Source organism: Urocitellus parryii, chromosome 2 (genome assembly GCF_045843805.1).
Source record: "Urocitellus parryii isolate mUroPar1 chromosome 2, mUroPar1.hap1, whole genome shotgun sequence".
Taxonomy (NCBI): Eukaryota; Metazoa; Chordata; class Mammalia; order Rodentia; family Sciuridae; genus Urocitellus; species Urocitellus parryii.
The window spans coordinates 3,553,806-3,575,677 of NC_135532.1; the positions used below are offsets into that span (position 1 = coordinate 3,553,806).

A 21,872-nucleotide genomic window follows, 5' to 3' on the forward strand; every position below is an offset into this window, starting at 1 on the left:
TTTTTGAGCATTTTGGCACTGGTAGGAGGAATTCTGAGATTCAGCAGTGCTCGATAGAAATGCTTAGATTGTTATAAGCAGAGATTAATGGCCAATTGTGGTGGGAGCTCAGAAGACCAGGATGCTGATAGGACTGTGGTCAGTGACAGGGCTCCGAAAAGGACTCTATTGGAATTTGGAGTAGAGGCCATTTTATGTTCTGGCTGGAAGCTGTCTGCAGTTTGCCTGTGTCCTGAGACTTTCTCTGAAGCTGATTTTAAAAGTGATGGACTTCTTAATCTGACAGAAGAAATTTCTAGGCAGCATAGCATTTAGGCGGTAGGAGGGGTATTGCTGGAGGTTTTTACCAAATTTATTGTGATAATCAGGAGAAGAAAGCAGGGCACAAAGATTTGAAAAACATGGACTTGAAAAGCTGGAGTGAAACAGGGCTAAGGAAGTTGCAGTTGTTAAAGGCATTTCTACCCACTACAGAAATGCTAAAGACTTTGCCCAGAGACAATAAGAAAGATGGCTTGCGGGCATCTCAGGAGCTGGCAAGACCACACCCGTCTCAAACTCCAGGGAGTAATGGTGAGGATTCTCTTGAGAAGAGACCAGTGGAGAGCCCTTCTTCCACAGGGGGCCCAGGAGTTTTTTCAACAGGCTCAGCCACGCAGACACTCAGAGGCTGCTGCAGCCAGGTGCCTGGAGGGTTGGCTACTGCTCCAGATGGTGGCAGACCTTGGTGTCTACCACGTGGTGCTGGTGCTGCAGGAATGAAGGATGCTGGAGTTAGGGGTTCACCGAGGCTCCCACCAAGATTTCAAAGGAAGACCTGCGAGGCCAAGCAAAGTGCACCAGGGTCAGGGTCCCTACAGACGTCCGCTGAGGAGTCAAGGTGTGGAGATGTGAGGAGGAAGCCACAGTGGAGACCCCTGAGATTAAGAAATGCCAGTATGTGGGGCATTATCCTAGGAAAGCTGGAGGAGTCGAGCAGAGACAAGCCCACTGAGAGACCACTGGAGCCTACAAGGCCACAGGGCAGATCTACACAAGCCCTTTGGAGAGAGCATCGTGATGCCTTGTGCTCCAGATGCAGCACACAGGACTACAGGACCTGTTTGCCCAGCTGGGTTTCGGTCTGGCTTTGGTCTCATCCCTTATTTCTATGCCCCTATTTTTGTAAGTGGAAATGTGTGCTCAGTACCTTTATATGTTGTAAATTTGTAAAATGCTTTTAATTTTATAGGAGCTCACATGTGAGATTGCCTTGAGCTTCAGAGAAGACTTTGGACTTGAACTTTGGACAATCCCACAACTGTTGAGGTCATCGTGACTCTTGGAAATGGACTAAATGTTTGTTGCATTGTCAGATAAATGAGAGCTTTGGGGGATGGGAGTGGAATGTTATGGTTTGGATGTGAGTGTCCCCCAAAAGCTCAAGTGTGAGACAACGCAAGAAGGTTCTGAGGAGAAATGATTGGGTTGTGACAGTCAGTTGGTGAATTGATACCTGATTGGATTAACTGGGTGGTGACTGGAGACAGGTGGGGTATGGTTGAAGTGGTTAACTGGGGGTATATTTTATATCTGGAGAGCAGAGTCTCTCTTCCTGAGGACTGTTATGTGAGCTGTGTCCCTCTGCCACCCCCTCCCACCCTAATGTTCAGCCTCACCTCTAGCAGGGAGGAATGAAGCTGGCCTTCTATGGACTAAGACCTCTCAAACTATGAGTCCTCAAATAAACTCTTCCTCCTCAGCAGTGACAAAGCTGACTAAACACCATCCCAACAACGTAATAACCACTTCCAGGATAATCCAGTAATCTATAGAGCAGCCCATTTTTTTTTTAACCTATTAAGGGGATGCCCAGCACTGGCTAGTTTTCATGGGTTGTACAGGATTACGGACATAACTCTGCTGAGTCAAAGTCTGGCATGGAGAAGGTGCTGTGCTAACCACAGGGCGATGATGCATTCCTCTGTGGCAGGATGGAATCAAGAATTCAAATACTGTGCTTAAAAATCTAGCTGGAAACCTAACACAACAAAACAGCAAGACACACTGTAGCTGGCTGTTTCACCACCCGCTGTGTTTTTTCATAAAGGCATACCAGCACATAATAGAATTCCGCTTCCAACGACACATAGGATAGGTTCTATCAAATCCCAGTTAGCTGTTGGGTTCTGTTGGTACTAGACGATCTCCTACCTATTTTAGGTAACATCCGCTATGTCCCATTCAGAACTGGTGTTCAGGATACTGACCCTGGGAGAGGGGAACGTCATGATAACCATGACAAGCATTTCTCTGAACTTACAGGACTGCAGGCAACATGCTAGGCATGCCACACATATTCTTTAAATAACCTGAAAAATACTTGCTGTTTTCTATGCCCACATGTTAACAGATGTGGGATTCTTCTTCAGTTCTTTTTCTCCTCTTTCTTTAATTTGAATAATTTAATCAACATACTATTGAATGAAGTCAGCTGGACTACACATATCTTCCAGCTGCGTCCCTCTCTCCTGCACAGATGCCTGCTAACTGCGGGTTGCCCATCTGGAAGCGGAGTGTGTGCAGGTACCACGAGGCCATTTTCTTCTTTAATAAAAATCAGCCACTACTCTGATTTCTCACTCTTTTAATGTTTCTTATGATTGAATTCTCCTTATTGATAAGAGTCAATTAGAAACACAGCATTTTAATATACCATATATATATATATCAATTGAATAATGGAAAAGAATAAATATAGAATTTTTAAATTAAATTAAAATGTTTAAAATTTTATTTTCTAAATTTCTATTCAGGACCTGCCCTTTCCCTGTTGAAAATTCTCCTGTTTGACTCAGACCTTCAAACTAACTTGCCACCTGCGTTTCTTGCAGTTAACAGGTGAATCGCCAGTGAAGACCACTGGTCCTCGGAAGACCCGGGTGTGTGACAGAGTCTTCACCTGAGGCCTCCTCTGTTCACAGCTCAGATGATGATAGATAGATGACAGACAGACAGGTAGGTGGACAGAGAGAGATAATAGGCAAGTAGCTGATAGATGATAAGCTGATCCGTCTGAGAGGATCATCTACTTGCTGTTCCCTGGTATTATTTCATCTAGCACACAGTTTGTTTTGATTCCATGTGATAAAGTATTTAGATCAATCCATATGAGAAAAAGAGAATATAGAAAAGTATTGGATTTATTGAGTAGCCTGCAACCCTTAATCTTGTTGATATGTGACATTACAAGGAGGTTTCTTTAATGGTTTGGTAAAACCAACCACAGAGCTATTTGTTTCTGGATGTGGATCAGTTGTACCTGGATCATATTATGGCTGTCACCAGCACCTATATCAGGGTGGGTTACATATTTATTAATATCTTGGGCACTGGATCACCACTGTTTTAGCGAAGACTATCTGTGATTCTCGTGATGAATATTTGAATGTAACCAATATTCACAATAACTTCATTCTTTCAAAAAGCAAATTTTTAAAGTTTAAGAAGAAATATGATAAATGCCCAAAATGAAAATGAAAGCTCATGACGTGGGCAGCATTGCCACAGGGGCAGGCAGCTGAGGAAACCAAGATGCAAGGCCAGGCTGGTAAAGCTAATGGTCAGTTAAAGGCACATCAGCCCCGCTCAGAAGAACCAAAGGAAACACCTCATCTTTCAGCGTCAATAGTGGAACCCCGCACAGGCCTGTAAGCGGCAAGGTTTCTGCTGAGGGTGTGCACGAGGCAGTAGGTTTGATCCATGCCCTTCTGCCTCCCCCTTGTTTTGCCCCATCCCTCCCTTAGCTTTCATGCTATGGCTCTATTTATAATCCTCAGGCTTCCTGCGTCAGGTTCCCGGGCTCCGTGAGTCAGCAGAGGGATGTGCTCACAGCAGAGAGCAAGAAGCCATCCTGGGATGGAGATATGGTATGTCACTCACTGTGGAGTCCATTCCCCCAACTTCCAAGTACATTGTGCCAAATAGCACAAACTTTCAAAAAACTCCTAAGATTTAAGTAGATAGATGTCACATTGTTTCTGTAAATGCCGATTTCAAAACCAACTCAAGATACTTCTCCAACCTGAGATTTCAGATTTGAGAACCAGTGCGTGGAATTCCATGATGTCATATGTTCACTCTTGGTGGTATTTATACCCATGCTGCGGAAGGTCATGGATATTTATCATGGTTCACAGCATGGACCAACTGAGCCTTCTATATAAGGACCACATGGGCACAGCTGCTTTTATGACTCAGTTACTACCCCAACTTACACTATTTTTGACTACTTTTAATAAACTCATTTTTTACTGCTTTCATGCAAAGACTTATATTTGGCAAGTTAATAAAAAGTTATGATGGAATACAACATAAACTATATTTTCTGTGTGTTATTATCTCAATAAAAGAAACAACAACCATTTATCAAGGCTCTGCTCCTATTAGAAAGTGTTCTACACCATATTAAAAATAAATGAAAAAAATAAATATCAATGAAGAGTCTATACACTTAGGATAAAACAATACTTCTTGAATGTAACGTGGATTTGATAAATAATAACAATTAAATTAGTGTTTCAGACAGAATTCTTATCTGCAAGCAACAGAACTAACTCTGGACATCTCCAGCAGATGGAAGTTGGAGGAAAGGTGGGTAGATGGGCTGGTGGAAGAGACACCAGGCAGCAGAGGCACTCTGACAAACACTGCTGTTGCTGGGTGGAGCCCCAGATCTGCATTGTCCCCACCCAAGGCGCCACGTCCATTCTGTTCATCCCACATCCTTGGTAGATAGGCTGAGCCTCTCTCGAGTACCTGTCCAGCTGTCAGAGGAGAAGTAGGAGGGGACAGCTCTCCCTTTACATCTTCACTGTGGTGGGTAAGAAACTGAAAAGTGAGACCAACAGCCAAAACACCAAATCACAAACGACCAAGAAGGCTACTTAGTCTTTTATCTTGACCCAAAAAATTTTTCATAAATTCACATTTATGAAAGATGACTCCTCCATTCCTTTTAATGGCTCATGGCTAGTTCATTCCAGAAACAGGATGCACGAACTGACATCCACCCAGCCTCAGTGAACTTTCTGGGTGATCCTACGCACGGCACGACATCTCTCTCCTCTTATCTACAATAATGCCCATGCATGTCACGGCTCCTTAAAAGGATGCCATTAAATGATAGCAGTGCTGGTTACAGCACTGACGTCCTCAGAGAGGGATTCAATTCTTGTTCCCTATTTGGCTTCACTGCTCTAGCACCAATGCATCCAGGACTGACTTTCTTCATGAAATTTCTGTTGAATTCCATTGCTGGAAAACCTGCATCCATGTGTCTACACTTGCCATAAAAACGCCTCACAAGAGAGCTTCTGGAAGATGTGTGGCCTTTGGATCTCAGGGTCACATCACTCTCCCAGTGTATCAGCCCTGAAGAACCTGTCCTCGAGTGTGAGGTCGCAATCTGCATGGAAGAGAAGCAGGGCCTTCCACTTACTCAGGGAAGGAAAGTACGTAAGATGACCAGCAGCTTCTGCATCATCAGAGGAGTGGGCCTAGGAAAACGCGCCCCTTCAAAACCCAGAGAAAACGAGTCTTTTCCCATCTCTCCTTACTTCTCAGGCAAATCCCTGAAAGATTGGAGGAAAAGTTCCGGGAATGCCTGTTTTATGAACCGTCTCTCAAAATCACTCCTTTTCCCTATGAACCACACTGTAGTGGAAGCCCTGGAAAAGATGGCGGATGGCCTACCGTGTTGTAAGCTGGAGGAGTCAACTCCACAGTAAAAACCCAACCCGTCTTCACCACGAGTAGGTTCCTCTGTGAGTGATCACAGAGTAGATGCATCTTCAAGGAGCACAGGGGACAGCAGGACACTCCCTTACTACCACCAGCATTTTCTCGCTAGTTCAGTGCCCAGACATCAGCACAAGTGGTTCTAGCAGATTGCACACTCTAAGACTGAAATCACTGATTTCCTCAGGACTTCATCAGTGTTACATAGGAAATCTCAGCTGATAATGTGGCCATGCCTACCTAATTCCACATATCCTGATGATTATTAGCTGGACAGTTGATTTCATGGGAACATCTGGATTCTCAGCTGAGACATTTTCAGCTTCTATGTAGATGCTTGACATAATACAAACTGTACTGGAATTTCATTGAAGCTGAGAATCCTGTTGCTAAAGCAACAGTATTTTAATGTGTTGATAATAAGCGCCATAATTGTTGGGTCGGGCAGTACCCTAAATGCAAGGCCACATCATTTTAAAAGATAATTATTAAAAGTAGGACTTAAAAATCAACATTAAGAGAAAAGAACACCCTATTACATAAATTTTTCATATTTCAAAAAATGCTCATGGCTTTGTTTTCTCTTGAATAAACCTTATTTGGTGACATTTTTAAGGCCAACCACCACGAGTGTGGACATGAGATCCACGAGCTGCACAAACAGCGATGTGAGTTGTGTTCTCACGCGATGCATGGAGCTCTCGTCCTGTGCTGTGGCCCAGACGGGGCTAGACTGCATGGAGCCTGTGGGGCTGAATGGCCGGCCACAGGGCTTTGAGTTGTCCATGCCGCGGCCACTTCCCGCTGCCTATTTTAGCTGATGTCAAATTCAGAAAATATTGTCATTTAGCAGTTTTGAGATCACCATCATCTGACAGTGATTTTAAAGTATCACAACGTAGATGATATCCATGATGTTTTATTTTAAAATATTTATTGATTTTTACTGGTTTTGGATATTCTATATATTTTTTTTTCTGCAAGCAGAAACCTGGAGTGAGTAGGGAGAGAGGAGGGAAGTTGGGCTAAAGAGCTTAGGGCAGAGGAGGGGAAAAGTGAGCTCCGGGTCATAACATGCTGAAAGTGGAGTAGACGCGCAGCACCTTACCTGAGTGGTGTGGCTGTCCCGGTGCCTCTGGAGCGTCGGTGTGGCCGTGCCACTCACACTCAGCCGTGAGTACCGGTCCTCTTCAGGCGAGCCTGCGGAGCACAACACAAAGCCCTGTTCAGTGGCGTCTCCCTCCCCACCTGAAGCAACCTCTTCAGCACTGGACCAAGCCCACCTGGTTAGGGTTCCGGGCTGGAAATGTCAGTGAGCGCTCACTGAATACGGAGTTTCCCACTGAGTGTGGGACACAGTGTGTTGCCACAGTTGCACGCACTGTGGAAATACACCAGCAGGACAGAGAAGATGTAATGAAGAAATGAGTCACCATGTCACAAGAGTGGGTCAGGGAGCCCTGGAGGGAGGGGACAGAGGGACTTCTCTAGTTGCTGAGGAGAATTTGAAGCAGTGTTGATGGGGGAAGGACCAGAGAAGAGTAGTCCACCTGGATTCTGGAAAAGGCTCTTGAGAGGTGGCAGGGAGGGAGAGCAGGAAATAGAGAGGACACCAAGTGTGTGTGTCTGCTGAGTCCACGGATCACAGGTCATTTTGTCTACAGCTAAAGACGCACAATGGATTGGAATCCAGGAAATTTTCACAGCACCACCCCCGCTGCCCACCGCCAATGGCATAGAAGTAATCCTGCGGCCCCCAATGACTTCGTTATCTCTCACATTTCTCCACTCAGCACTGGTGAGACTGTCCTATGCATTGAGGGTGTTGAGCAGTGTCCCTGGCCTCTACCTACTACTTATCAGTGGCACTCAACTCAAAACTTCAGTGTTCCCATTGCTAGGTGCACCTTGGGAACCCATCTGTCTGCCTGCAAGGTTGGGAACCATGGTGATAGGGACCCCCTGCATTGCCAGAAGTGACTTGGTTAATCAAGAGGACCGGATAAAAGGAGCAATAACTATCCACTGGAATGAATTCAACCAGAGAACTTTAAGTACCAAAGCAATTACTCCTCTCGTCTGAAAGCATCATTAACTACATGGTTTAATTGATTAAACATATACATGATTCCTAAATTAAAAATCATTAGAAAATCACTGCACATTGTTCCAGTTACAGGAGACAGGTAGTTCCTCAGGGAAGTCCGTGCGAGCCTGTCGACATCTAACAAGGCCTGCCGCCTGACCTGGCTAAACGTACAGACACCTCCTCATGAAGGCTGACTTCACTGAGCAGGGTAGGTCACAGTTGCCCTGGACCTGAGACACCAGGAGCCTGGTGCTGGAGAAAGGGCCCTTGCCATAAGCAGGGGCAACATCCCCCGCTGGCAAGGGGGCCTATTGTATTTAGATACTGGCAGCAGAAGGTAGGAAAGGGTGCAGCCCAGCAGTTAGTGTTGAGCAATCCAGAACCCAGACAGGTGGAAGGGAGCCTGGGGCCTAACCTGGTGCACAATTGGGAAATCCAGGCACGAAAACAGGAAAGGGCTTGGGGTTCTGTGAGAGGCTCCCTCTTAGAGGGGGATGAGGGACCGAGGGGCAGGCAGGCCGGTCCACCACCAGGACACATGTCCAGCTCACCTGGCATCTTACTGAGACAGGGGATCTGAGGCAGGAGAAGGAAAACATGATCAAGTTTCCAAAACTGAATTATAAATTAGATGTTTTCTCTTAGAATCAAAACAGAAAGTCAGTTTAGATTATAAAAACAAAAATCCAGAACCTAATCAATAGCACAATGTGCATTACCCGGGATCGATTAGATAAAATGAGGAATTATTTATGAACATCCTCTGAATAACCGAGAAACACCGTGGCGAGGAAAGAAAAGTCTCCCCTGATGAGAAGCTCATATCTTACTGGGAGTGACACGCCGCCCGAGCACCACAGAGGGACTGCGGGTCAACAGGGTACAGGTTCCACAGGGTGCGTTCTGCCGGCAGGGATTCACAAAGCCCTGTGGTTGCTGCCAGCTGCCTGGAGAGGGGAGACTGCGAAAGGGGGAGCGGAGCGAGCTGGGGAGACCCGCCTGGTGGGAGGGAAAGGAGAGCATGCAGCGAAGCTCAAGGTTGCCCCAGGCCAGGGGAAGGCCTGGGAAAGGAGGGAACCAGTGATTGTTCTGGAAGTAAAGCAGGCCAGGGGTTCAGAGGGTTGGCAGAAGATTCTGCAGGAGAGTGACTGACGGTGTTCTGGAGACAAGAGAGGGCACTGCAGATTTCTGAGAAGGGAGGGACAGCACTGCATGGAAGCTGTGAGTTCAGTCCCCGCCTGCTGAAGTCTGAAACCTGCGGCCAACTCAACAGAGCAACAGCTGGCGCAGGTCTGAGCAGGTGCACAGGTGGAGACGCAGCCAGGTGAGGACGGAGGGCAGGAGGTGGAAGCTCCACATGAGAAGGGTCTCCTCCAAGAGGAGGAGTCGAGAGGAGCCGGTGTGGGGGAACCGGAAGCTTGTTCTCTAACAGCCTTGGGGGTCCACAAGTAGGAAGGGTGCTGCTCTGAGGGCGGCAAATCAGACCTCCCAGGACACAAAGAGGAAAGGCTGGGACATTCTCCTTCTGGTCCCAGAGTTCTGTGTGCTCTCCACAGGATCTGAGGAAGGGAGAAGCTCCTGTCACGCAGTCCACATACCCACCCAGGGGTGCACAGAAGCCCCTGAGGTGGAGGGGAGCGGGGTGAACTGTGAGAGTGGGCGGCCCTGGGCGGTGTGTGCCGAGCCAGTTAGAATCTGGTAGTCCCTGTCTGTCACTCTGTAGGACCCATGTTGTCCAGTCCACAACTACGGGGTGTGGGCCCCCTTTTCACATCCCCGTGGCTCACCACGGCTCTGATCTTGAAGACTTTCCTCTCGTTTCCATGAAATTGACAGCTGTGGTCTCTCTTGACATCCTGTTCTGTGCGTCCATTTCTGCTCTTCTCAGAGTTTGAACATTCTCAGCCAGATGTTCCTTCTCCTCCCTCTTCAGCGCCATAGATACCCGCCATGTGTCCAGCCTTGTTGAAAACCAGCCTTTCCCATCCTCCATCTGGAGCCCCCACCTGAACTCCAAGGGTGTGCTCAGCATTTATATGACCTGGAGTCAGAAGTCTCCATTGGCTGAACTGCAAACCCATCGACTCTCCTCTTTGACAACCCCCTGTCCCTGCCTAAGGGCGCAGAGTTCCACCACTCACCTCTAAGTGGACTCACTCATGGAGACTCTCTCAACTCTTCTGGCCCCTTGTTCTGTAACAGCCCTGACTGTCCACAAAGACTGCCAAGGCCCAGAGACAGCACGTGAGCCTGGCACGCCCAACTCATGGCCTGTTGCACAGTCACGTCAATAGCACAACCAGGAACATTTCTCAAGAACAGCAAAGCAAGGACAGAGCGGCTCTCTAAGCTGCCGTTCAAGGCCCTGTACGCTTGTACTGGGCAATCTGTTTCCCATCTTACCTACTCACCCATGCCTCAGTTCCCATTCCTGCCTCAGATAACACTGGGCAGCAAATTCGCAAACCTCCTCTCCTCTGCTGATTTTGAAAAATCCACCCTTCCCCCAGAAGCAGCCTTGGCCATCCTAGCCCAGTGGAATGCCCTCATGGACATGGAAGGTAACAGAGATCCTTGCTCCCCTGATTCGCTGGACACTTATCGCTGGCGGCCTTGGCTCCTAACCTCTTTTGACACCACTGTCAATGTTCTCTCATGTTCACTGAACACACAAAGGGGGACACTTGAGTCGCTCAGATGTCATCTGGCCACTGCAGACAGCACAGCACCTATGTGCAATCCATGTCCTCAACGTACTCTTCAAGGGCCTGCAGCACACCTGCCCCTTCAGGAGGTTTCCTTACTATTCTGCCCTTCTTGTCACTTTGAAAACACAGCAGTCCTCCCCCTGAATCACACCCATGTAGTCTCACTTGGTTCACTCCAGAAGCTCCAGATTACACTGTCCGTCACTGCCCTGAATACCAGGGCAGGCCATCAGAACGACAGGCACATTTGACTATCCCTGGGTGCACTGGGATCTATGTGCCTGTAAGCCCTGGAGCCACCTGCACGGTCTTGGAGACATGGATCCACCACCTGCTCCCCTCTGCTTCCTGCTATAACTTCTGCTTGTGTTGCTCAATCCTGTGGATCCTCCAGCTCCAAAGTCCCTGGGATTTTATGACAACCGTGTGCAGGTGGCATTTACTGGGCACCAACTTCGTGTCTGCACTGCCACACTGAATACCCAGAGCAGCCCAGGAGCAGACTCTGTGATCATCCCTGTTTTTAAAATAAGAAAACTAAGAAGCCGAGACACGCTGTGTCCATGGTCATGGAATTGTCTCGTGTCAGAGCTGGGGGTCTGACACGGGCGGGGTGACCCCTCAGGCATCAGGAACAGGACTTCCGAGTGATTATCCAGTACATCATTTACAACCTCCACTCCCAACTGAGCTGGAAAAAAAACCTCAGTGAATGAGGTCCAAATGAGACATGATGTAATATGACTTCAAAGCCCTTTCCACCAGAAGCAGGAGTCGGGCAGGGCTCAGCGGATGCCAGAGGAGCTTGCTTTCTTTGCAAAAGCAACTGCTGTCACTCACAGTAGACAATCAGAGAACATTCCAGATTGTCAAGGCTTGTTTCCCCTTCTCTGACCCTTGGGCTTTGAGTCAGATGACTGTACAAATTCCAAAGCATCTTTGCAGTTCCTATGAATCAGGGAGGTGGTGGGATGTGCATGGAAGCCTATTTTCTGGGCTCCAGCCAGAGGCTCCTGGGCCCATGGTGGTCCTGGGGCAGTGGTGGTCCTGGGCCAGGGCTGTCAGAAGCCATGCTTCAGTATGTCCAGATCAGTGTGGTTTGGATATGACTGCTGAGTCCAGCACGGCCCTCGAGTCCATGCAAAAAAATGCAAAGTCCCCGGACCCGTGAATGAGCTTACCAGTCCTGCCTCTGAGCAAGCCTTACTCTGTACCAAGGGTGGACATAAAGCAGATGAAAAAGAGGCATCTTCACAGAAAGAGAAAGGCAGACCCAAATGTAAGGGCTCTATTCTTTAATTGCCATTTTTCCTGATGCTCAGCAATAAAATGTATATTCATTGAGCAGCAAGAAAGAAAATCATACTGATCATAAAATGTCCTAGTTGGAAATTTTTATATCTCTATTTCCCCACAAAATGAACATCTTTATATTCACAACACTTTGTTTGATATAGCTAAAATGTTCTAACATTAAAAACTGCTTTCTAATCTAATGATAAATAACCACAAGTCCAGGGAATAATTAAGTACACACACACAAAAATATCCAAGTCTGTGTTCACATCAGTAAAAAGATGGCAATTAAAGTAAGTGATAGCTATAATTACCCACACATAACTATATTTCAGCAAATGAGCAAACAGATAATTATTTCTGGGAAACAGAGGTAGCATGCAGATACTGGCATTCAAAAGAGAAATCATTTCCTAGAAAATAACACTATTTCTGTTCCAATTAGAACTTTAAGTTATTTTAAACATTTACTTTCATCTTGTGCCTTTATTTAGAAAGGACACTGTACTATCTGAATTATGATTCTGTACCGTTAATTGCCTTAAGTGTTATCGTGACCAGATCAAATGCTGCACACAGGGACATTTGTTCAAGTTGTCCAATGCAGATGGAGAAACCTCCTGACTCTGTCCTCTGCACAGCACTTACTGGTTCATCTGCAACATCCATCACTGTTTCAACCAGAGGATGCCTAGAGGAACCCTGGTACACAGGGCATGCAGCTGGATATTTTAATAGTCCTGGGGAAAGTGTCGGGCATCTAGAAATTGATGGTTTTCACAAGAGTAGACCAGCGTAAACGCGTCAAGTTGCTTTGAGAGACTGTGTCCCCAATTGAAATGATTTTTCTTTTGTGCACATAACTCGAGATTTTCAAGTGATCTTCAATTAATGTCCACACAGGAACAGCTTTAAAATCTGCTTGCCATAAGCATTTAAGGGAAAACACATAAATCTGTGTCCAGGGTGTGGACCTGCACTATTTGTTACATGCTGGAGTTTAGAAGCCTGAGATTGCCAAAGGCTCAGTTCTCTGGTATCAATCTCAAGGAGCATGTTCCATGAGCATTTCCATTTGGGTCTGGAGCGGTTTCATTTGCATGGTTGATTTTTGCATTTCGGTGAAATTTTTGTAGAGCAAGACTTGGAGCTTTTTGTATTAAGTTTTCTAAGACCCTTTCCCAAGTGGTAGCTTTTGTCTTTAGCCTCAAAGTTCTGAAAAATTAAACCTTTGAGGGAGGGAAATTCCCTTCCTTCCTGCGCCTGCATGGACACCCCTTTCCCATCTCTCTAGTTTTTTAAAACATTGTGGGATTGTAGCTGCCACACACATCAATGATCCCCCCACACCCGGATGGGAGGGGGCATCCCTTTCTCCCCTAGAATATGTGTGTGTGTGGTTTTTTTTTTTTCGTTTTTGCACCCTCTTTATTCTGTCACCCTGGCTAGTGGATTATCAAGTCTGTTCATGTTTCCAAGGAAGACTTCTTTTCCCAAAGAACCAACATCGGTCTTGTTCTCTGTTCCGTATTTCAGTGAAGTGTGTCCTTGCCTTACTGCATCTTCCCTCCTACTTTCTTGGTGCTTATTTTCTGCTCTTCCACCCTTATTTGGATCCCCCTTCTCTCCTAGCACCTGTGACCATCCGTTGAGACCTCAGCCACTCCCCACAGGTTCTGTCTTATTTTTACGGACGTTAGTTGGAATATTTTGGTTTTCAATTCAGACTTTGTTTTTTTTTTCTTGAATGCATGGATTTCTGGATTCAAGAACTTCTGAACGCTGTGGAGCTCTAGCTTCCCCTCTGCATGGACTCTCAGTACCCTCCCGTATCACCAGCCTGGCAGGAGAACTCTTAGTGTGTAAAATACTGTGTTATGAGTTATTCATGCCATAGTTTGCACTAAACGAGTCCTTTAGAGTTTAATTCTTTTAAGTTTTCTCCATGTACGTCCTTAGACCTTCCACCAAGACCCACTTGACCTGCCTTTCAGGTGGTCAGGCCTCCTTTGCCCTCTTCTCCATCTTTTGAGTTGATTGACGTTGAGGATGCAGCTGGCAGGTGGGATTTGTCCTGTATGATATTAGAGAGTTTTGCTACCGACTGCACTCACCTTTTAAGTGATTTTTCATGCCTTCCTCTACCTCTGAGCATTCCAAGTCCACCAAATGCTTAATCTTTTATGTTTTTATTTTTTTTCTAAAAATATTTTTAACTCTCTTTCATTTTTACAGGAATTTTTTGCTACTTTTAAAAATTAGTGTCACCAGTTATTTTCTTTGAGCATGTGAAGTATGCCCTTCTACTTGTCTTTGGGCCTCAGCTGCTCCTTTGGTGGTCATTTGCCTCTTTTAAACCCCTGGCTGCTTTAGGATTCGTGGTTAGCCTTTATTTTACAAGAATCTCACTATGACCCTGGCAGTGGTTTTATTTTCACTTTTCTACTCAGGCTTTCCGTAGGTTTGAATTTAAAAATAAAAGCCAGGGTCAGTTGGGCTTACTACACATTCGGGGTGGGGCCTCCTCAGGGTGTACGTCCCTGGCCTGCAGGAGCACAGCCTCTGTGTGTCGGCAGCACCTGGTGTGCCTCTGCAGGCTGCTCCTGCCGTCACCCCCGCTCTGGCACCCACTCCTGTATCTGCAGGAGTGCACTGTGGCCTTCAGGTTCTGTTTGCCAAGTCATCTGCACCATCGCAGATTGTCTCTTGGGTTTCTGCTGCTGTTTGCTCTGTTTTGTGCACAGTAGAGGGTCGTTCCGATCGGCTACAGAGTCCACCGTGTGCTAGTCAAGCCTGTAAGATGCCCTGTAGGGTGCCCTGAGGATGCTCTGTAAGGTGCCCTGTAGGGTGCCCTGAGGATGCCCTGTAAGGTGCCCTGTAGGGTGCCCTAAGGATGCCCTGTAAGGTGCCCTGTAGGTTGCCCTGCAGGATACCTATAAGGTGCCCTGTAGGAGGCCCTGTAAGGTGCCCTGTAAGAAGCTCCAGTGAGCCCGCCTCTGGGCACTCAGCTCACGGGCTCCCTCCTCATGCAGTGTGGACTCACCAAGGAGACTGCAGCTCTCTTCCTGGCTGCTCTGTGCTTTCCCAGGGGGAAGCCTGCTGCCCTGCTATGAGGCTGCCCTAGGAAGAGGGCCATGTGAATGGACTGACTAGAATCCTCTGAGGCCTGCAAAAACCCCACACATGACCTTGGAAATGCACCATCCCTCAGCCAAGCCTGGGTTTGCTGCTGGTTTGATGCCTGCCTCATGAGGAAGCTAAACAAGGGCACATTGCAGAGCCATGCCCAGCTTCCTGACCCTAAAAAATGCAAAATCACAACCATTTGATGCACAAAGCCTCTAAGATCTTCCTTGCCCGAAGGTGTGGAAGGGTCGGAGGCCGGGGGTGGGGTGGGGTAGGGATGGGGAGGTGGGGGGCAGGTGTTGCACAGCATGGATAACTGCCGCCATCCAGGGCCAGTGGAAAGACCACACTTTCCAGGCCCAGGTGATCATGCGCGAAGGTGCTGTCAGCCTTGCGTCCAGCTGTTCCTGTGCACTGCTTCCCTTTCCCTCTGGTGGACGCCAGCAGCAGGCCCGCTGGGGGGTTTGGAAGGAGGGTCTCGGGTTTTACAGTCAGCACCACTCACCGCTTTCCTCAGTGCTGGGGCCAGGGTGGGAAACCTCACCAACGTTTCTCACCAAGTCTCTCCTCTGGCTACGTCCATGTGCCCTGGCCCTAGGACTCCAGCAGCCCTCCAGCGGCTGGGACAGAACCCGGGGTGGCCCCCATGCTCAGCAGGCGCTCTCCCCAGGCCAGGCCCAGCAGGGCCATGTCTTCCCCCTTCCCTTTGTTCTGTGTCCCCCCCGGAGGTTCTCTGATGATCTTCCATTTCCCCTGATGGTTCTGTTTTGTTTTAAGCAACCGTGTCTAATTAAGTTTAATTTCATCCTCTATCATGCTTCATTTTATTACTGAATTTTTCAATTTTGGAATTTCCATCTGGCAATCTGTGTGTGTTTTATTTTGTTCTGGATTGCCCGTTTCTGCTGAACCCCCCGTGCTCCCATCCACGCGGCCAGGGCACACATTCTTACTTGAAGGTGTACATCTTTGGACTCCAATCTTTTGAGCCCTTGTGGATATGCTGTGACTGACAGCTATTTCTGCAGTGATTTCTCACCGACGTGTCTTACTGCTTTTGACTGTGTGTTGGACTTTGTATTTGAAAAACAGTTTGCAGGAATATTTTGAGGTTAGGATGCAATTATTGTCTTTAGGGAGAGTTCACGTGTTTCTCCCTGGAAACCGTGGGCCCTGTTGCTCCAGCAGCACCTTGGTCATTTTTACATTGAGATGTTTCACGGCTGAGCTGTGGTTCCCGGGTCTGGCCACTGACTTTTGGAATAGATACTTGAGATCCCTCCCTGAAGGTCCTGGTTGGTCCTAGGCTTGGTCTTTGTCCCTAGAGTCCAGCAGGCCACGGGAAGCACAGGTGGGCTTCTTGGCTGCCTTCACGGGGCAAGGATGTGCCTTCTGCCTGGGAGGAAAGCCAGAGTACTGGCCTCGGGGCCTCCTGTCTCCCTTTCAGCCCCCTCCAGTAGCTCTCTGCTTCAATTGTTCTCTAGCACCTTCAATCAGACTAAACAAAAAGATTTTTTTTCCAGCTCTTCTGGATGTGCCCGGGGAAAACGTGGCCAGTCATGGCTACACGCTGCAGGCATCTTTTATACAGGAGAAAAAAATATCTGTTTACACAATTTGAGATACCTGCAGCCAAGTCGATTCCCATGCAATGTTCTCATCAATGCCCTTCAAACACCTGAAGGGACCTTGGCATTTATATCTATTCCTTCAAGATTAATTTGTTTCACATTTATTAATTATGAGAAAAAATATTTTTAATTGAAGTTATTGGTGGAGCATCTATTTCCTCCTTCTTCTTAGTTTAAACTCATTTTACACTGGCTCTTATGGACCAATACTGTAAAGCTTTCTGAAAAGTCATAAATAGTGAGTGCAATTTTAATTCCTTAACCCAGGCAATAATATGCTGACAATAATACCTGCAGTGCAGTTCACAGTTTAGATCCTATTTTCCAGTTATTAAGCCTACTCCATTTTTATATTTTAAATTCATTCTTCCTAGAAAGTTGATACAGCTTAAAACTTTCATCCATTTACTTCTAAGTTTAAAAGTGCTTACCATTTGAGATGGAATTTCCATTTTCAGCAGTAATAGCACTAGATAGTGAATTAGATAATTGAATTCCATGGTTATTTGCATTTCTATCTTGAGTCTCCGAAGCAATTTCTGATGTACTAGGATCATCCCGTCCAGTTAGGTTCATGTTAGTTTCAAAACCTAAAGTAAAATTTAGAAAAGATTATTCTTGTATGATAAAATGTACTGAAAAAATGAATAAAGCTATGAAGAAAATAATAAAGGTCACCAAATCAAATGCTAATTATAGTTAATACAAATTGATAATAATCCTTAAATTTTTGGCCTATATGATACTCACCAAATATTGTTGCAACACTGCTAAACATGAATGAAAACATTAAGTGGTAAAAGCCAACTTCATAATTTGTCATTTCCAAATTTTCTTATGACTTTTGATGTCATAGGTCACACAGCTTATTGCAGTGTTGCTCAAGTTGAGAAGGCCGTAAGTTCATGTATCTGGAATTCTGGACTATTACATTTAAATATAGTAAGACATTCTTACAGCTTTCACAAATAACAAATGTTTTCAATGTGATGATACATTTTTATTATTACTTTTGGAAAAGGAGACTTCCAATGCACTATACTGATTCTGTACACTAAAATAATTAAACATCTACTCTTTGTCCTATATTGAGTGTCCTGTGGTACATGAGGTCAGAAGCCATTGTCTATATTTAGTAAAGGCCAAATGAAGGCTTTTGAACACCTCAGTGCATGGCCTTCGGAACACACTCACCCAGGCAGACTGTCCCAAGGTGGGTGCTTTGACCTCAGGAAGGGTTACAAGTGACCAGAGCTACACATCAAGCAGGAGTTGGTTACAGCCCCTCTGTACACCTCTCCACCTGGCCTGCAGCCTCCCGTGTCAGTTCCCTCTCAGGCCAAGACCTGGATTGACTCTCACTTCTCAGAAACCCCAAACAGCTCCAGACCGTGGAGGGGGTGATGGAACAGAAGGCGAGTTGTGCTGTGTGTGTGCTTTTAATTGATACTCAGTGGATTCTGTCTGTCTTGAAGCTAGGCCTTTCAAAGGTGTAGACTAACAAATTACTCAAAAGCGATAACACATCTTTTGCATTATTATACTTGGTTCATGGCAAAACAGTGTGTTATTCTCCCTGACCCCAATAACCCAGATCCCAAGAGGCAGAGACATTACCCATATTTTGCTGGGAATTGAGGTGAATCAAAGTCACGCAGCTGGAAAGAACTAGAATAGAATTTTAACCCTATATTCTGGTTACTGTTCAGTTTTTTTCCCACTAAAAATCAAATTAAATAATGTCCTTTCCATGTGTAAAATTCTTAGAAGAACAGCTATTGCCTAAAATATGAAGAAAAGCGGAGGCAGAAAATGTAGGGAGAGAGGAGGAAGGAGGCGCAGGAAGCAAACAGGCAATGGGGAGGGACTGGGAAGGCGGGGAGCCTCCAGAGCTCATCTCTCCAGGCTGGACTCTCCAGGCCTGAGCTTCCTGACTGTCCATCGGTGACATTGTCTCCCTTGCTCCTTGGTCCCTGCACTCAGGTGGCTCCCAGGCATGTTCCTCTTTCAGGTTTCATGTGCTATTCCACATTCCCTCTCCCTCAAGGTGCTCCCCCATCCACCCTGCATCTCCCACCCACAGGTCAGGACCTTGGTCACATCCCTGCAGGGACCTCTCATGAGCTAACATCCACAAAGCACAGCCTGCTCTACCCAAAAAGGAAGACACAGCCTGAAGACTGAGAGGTGGAAGATGCTGGATTGAGAGAATGAAGGCAAACTGGTCAGAGAGTCCATGCAAAAAGTCCTCAGATGGCCAAAGCCTTCCTGAGCAAGGAGGAGCAAGGAGGAAGAAGCAGGATGCATGGACTACCACGTCAGAGGGATCAAAACAGCACGGCACTGGTGTAAAAACAGACTCGTAGCCCAAGGAATGGGAGAGAGAGCTAAGAAGTAATCCATACATATGGCCAGGTGTTTTCCACATGGTGCTCAGAACACACATTGGGCAAAGATGACCATCTCCAAAAGTGATGCTGAGAAAGTCGGATATCCACACGCAGCAGAATGCAGCTAGACTTTGCCTTGCACCAGTTACAGAAGTCAACTCGAAATGATTAAAGCTTCACCATGAGACCTGAAACAGTGCAACTATCAGGAGAAACAGGGGTAACACTTCAGGACATTGGAAAGGGCAGGGAGTTTTTGGATAACACCCCAAGAGCACACAAAAAACACAAAAAGAGAAGGAGGGGGTTATCCCAATCTAAAAGCTTTTGTACAGCCAAGGAAATGATCATCAAAAGGAAAAGGGTGCTCACAGGTTGGGAAGAAACATCAGCAAACTTTGCCTCTGACCGTGGGCTGGTATCCAGAATAAATAAGGAATGCCCCAGACTCCAGAGCAGAAAAACCAATTAAAAAATATGCAATAGACCTAAACAGACATTTCTCAAGAGAAGACATACAAGTGGCCAAAAGGCATAGGAAAAAATGCTCAGCATTTCCAGCCATCAAGGAAGTGCAAACCAGAACTCAATGAACCCCCACTTGAGTCCAGGTGGCAGGCCTACGTCAAAGACAAAGACGGCAGGTGCTGCCAAGGACGGGAGACAGGAGTGCAAACTGGCACAGCCATAGTGGAAACCAGTAGGCTGAGGATGGAGCTAGCGTGACCCTGCAACCCCCCTCATGGCGCACAAACCAAAGGAAGCGAAGTCAGCATGTCGGGGACACCTGCTCTCCTGTGCTCACCCTGTGCTCCCCACCAGCCACGACTCGAAAGCAACCTACAGACCCACCAGCTGATCAAAGACAAGGAGTGCCGTGCACAAACTCAACAAAGAAAGAAATCACAGCACTCACAGCAAGGGGATGGAATGGAAGTCTTTAGGTTAAAGGAAATTACCAGGCACAGAAAGACAGGCCCTGCATGGAACCTAAAAGCCTGGATCCCACCAGAGTGGAAAGGAGGACAGTGGGTACCAGAGGTGGGGCAAGTAAGGGAAGGGAGAGAGGGGCCGGTGGATCCCTGGTGCTAAGTTACAGTTGACAGGAGCCAAGAGTTCTGGGTGCTCGGCACAGTGGGGTGACTACAGACAACAATGGCATACTGTGGATTTAAAAAACTCCAGAAGTAAGAATGTTTCAACACAAAGCAATGATAATGTCTGGAGAGGCAGACGTGATAATCTGATTTAAACATGATTCAACGTACACAGGTTTCAAAACATCACGTGCTAACCCATGAGTATGTACAAGTTTTTTAGTACCAGCTAAACATAAGCTTAATTTACAAATGTCACAGCTTCAAAGTCCAAGCTGAAGAACAGTTAAACGTCCAGTAGCCTGGCTGCTGACTCCCTTGCACATGAAAACTCAGGCAAAGGCCTTCCGCCCAGCCAGCACGGGCAAGGATAGTGACAGAAACAGACAGCTCGGTTGGTCTGCAGTGTCAAGATCTCCGCCGTTCCTGACTGCCAATCTGGAACAGGCTGAAACTAAATGAAGGATCATTCATTTTGGTCCAGTCCAGAACTTCTGTCTGTGAAAAATTTCTGTTTCAAGCCATTTTAAGCCAGCCCTTCACCTGCTTTTATTTCTGTTTAGGCTAGCTTATTTTTCTACCCTTCAAATTGGGTATTCATTGAGTTCCTACTGTGTGCCAGGCACTCTCCAGCAGCTGAAGGTGAGGAGTGAATCATGGTGGTGGAGTCCCGAGGTAAACTCCACGGGAGGGAACACTTGTGGGTCCTCAAGGTTTGGCAGCACGGTCAGGTCAGGGCACCGTCTCCCTGAGGGGGCCTTTCAGCTCTGAGAAGGCGCGGGAAGAAGCAAGGTGCACAGAGGCACCTCGCACGTGCAGGAAGAACTCCCTGTCTGAAGAGCCAGGTAGCAGCGACCTGAGAAGTCAGCATGTGGGAGCACAGGAGTGACACAGGGAGACAGGGGCCACCAGACAGGGCACCATCTCTGCCGTCCACCCACACGTCATCGCTGAGTTCCTCTGTGTAGGGTCTTCCCTCCTTAGTTCCTTTGCTGATATAAAAGACGAAGCAGCGTCTTTCCTGAACTTCATGTTGTCACCCACTGCATGAAGACGAGCTGGGAGTGAGGCTGGGAGGGCACTCTGGCAGCAAAACGGGATCGCCCCCAGTGTCAAGGTCCCCTTTTGGGGTGGTCCTTATCTGCCCATATTAGCAGGGGAGTCCTGGCTCATTGCGTATGGGCCGGTGTGTGCTCCTCAGCACCCTTACCCCCAGTTAAACCCAGCTGTGCCCCAGCACCTGAGCCTGCCTTGTTAACCCCTCCATCTAACCCCAGGAGAGCCAGTACAGAAGCCCTGGGTAATACGGTTTTGCTGTGACGGGGCAGCTTAGAGAGGGCAGGTTGGCAACCTTCCTGGCCCAGAGCACCCATTACCTGGGCACAGCACTGAAGCAAAGACAAACGAAGGGCACCTTGGCATTCTATCTGGAGAGGCCTCTGTCCCTAAAGCACTCATGCAAGATGCATATTTCATGAAGAATTTGGGAATGATTCAGAGCAAATAAAGTCACCAAGCCCATGTGTGCCTCCAAGCAGTGGACATCGGCACTATGAGGGCGAAGAAAAGTCACCCAGAAAGAAAAGAGTTGACACTCTCGAAGGACCTAAGCAAACCAAAGAAGTAAGGAGAATCCCATCTAAGAGAATCCCATCTAAGAGAATCCCATCTAATCCCACAAAAATCCCACAAGCATTTTTGTGTCTCTGTGTCTCATGAAATATATGGTGTGCCATCCAGTGCCTGTTCTAGCTGGG

At 47.0% G+C, this 21,872-nt stretch overlaps 1 protein-coding gene across 1 annotated transcript in view; it reads right to left on the reverse strand.

Annotated features, from left to right (window-relative positions):
* The window catches only part of Myo16 (myosin XVI), a 394,733-nt gene that overhangs the window by 18,817 nt on the left and 354,044 nt on the right, over window positions 1–21,872 (reverse strand). The window contains exons 32-33 of the mRNA XM_026399873.2: window positions 17,060–17,218; window positions 6,887–6,978 (exon numbers count right to left, since the gene is read on the reverse strand). Coding sequence (XP_026255658.2) covers window positions 6,887–6,978; window positions 17,060–17,218 — 251 coding nt within the window. The remainder of the gene's footprint in view (window positions 1–6,886; window positions 6,979–17,059; window positions 17,219–21,872) is intronic.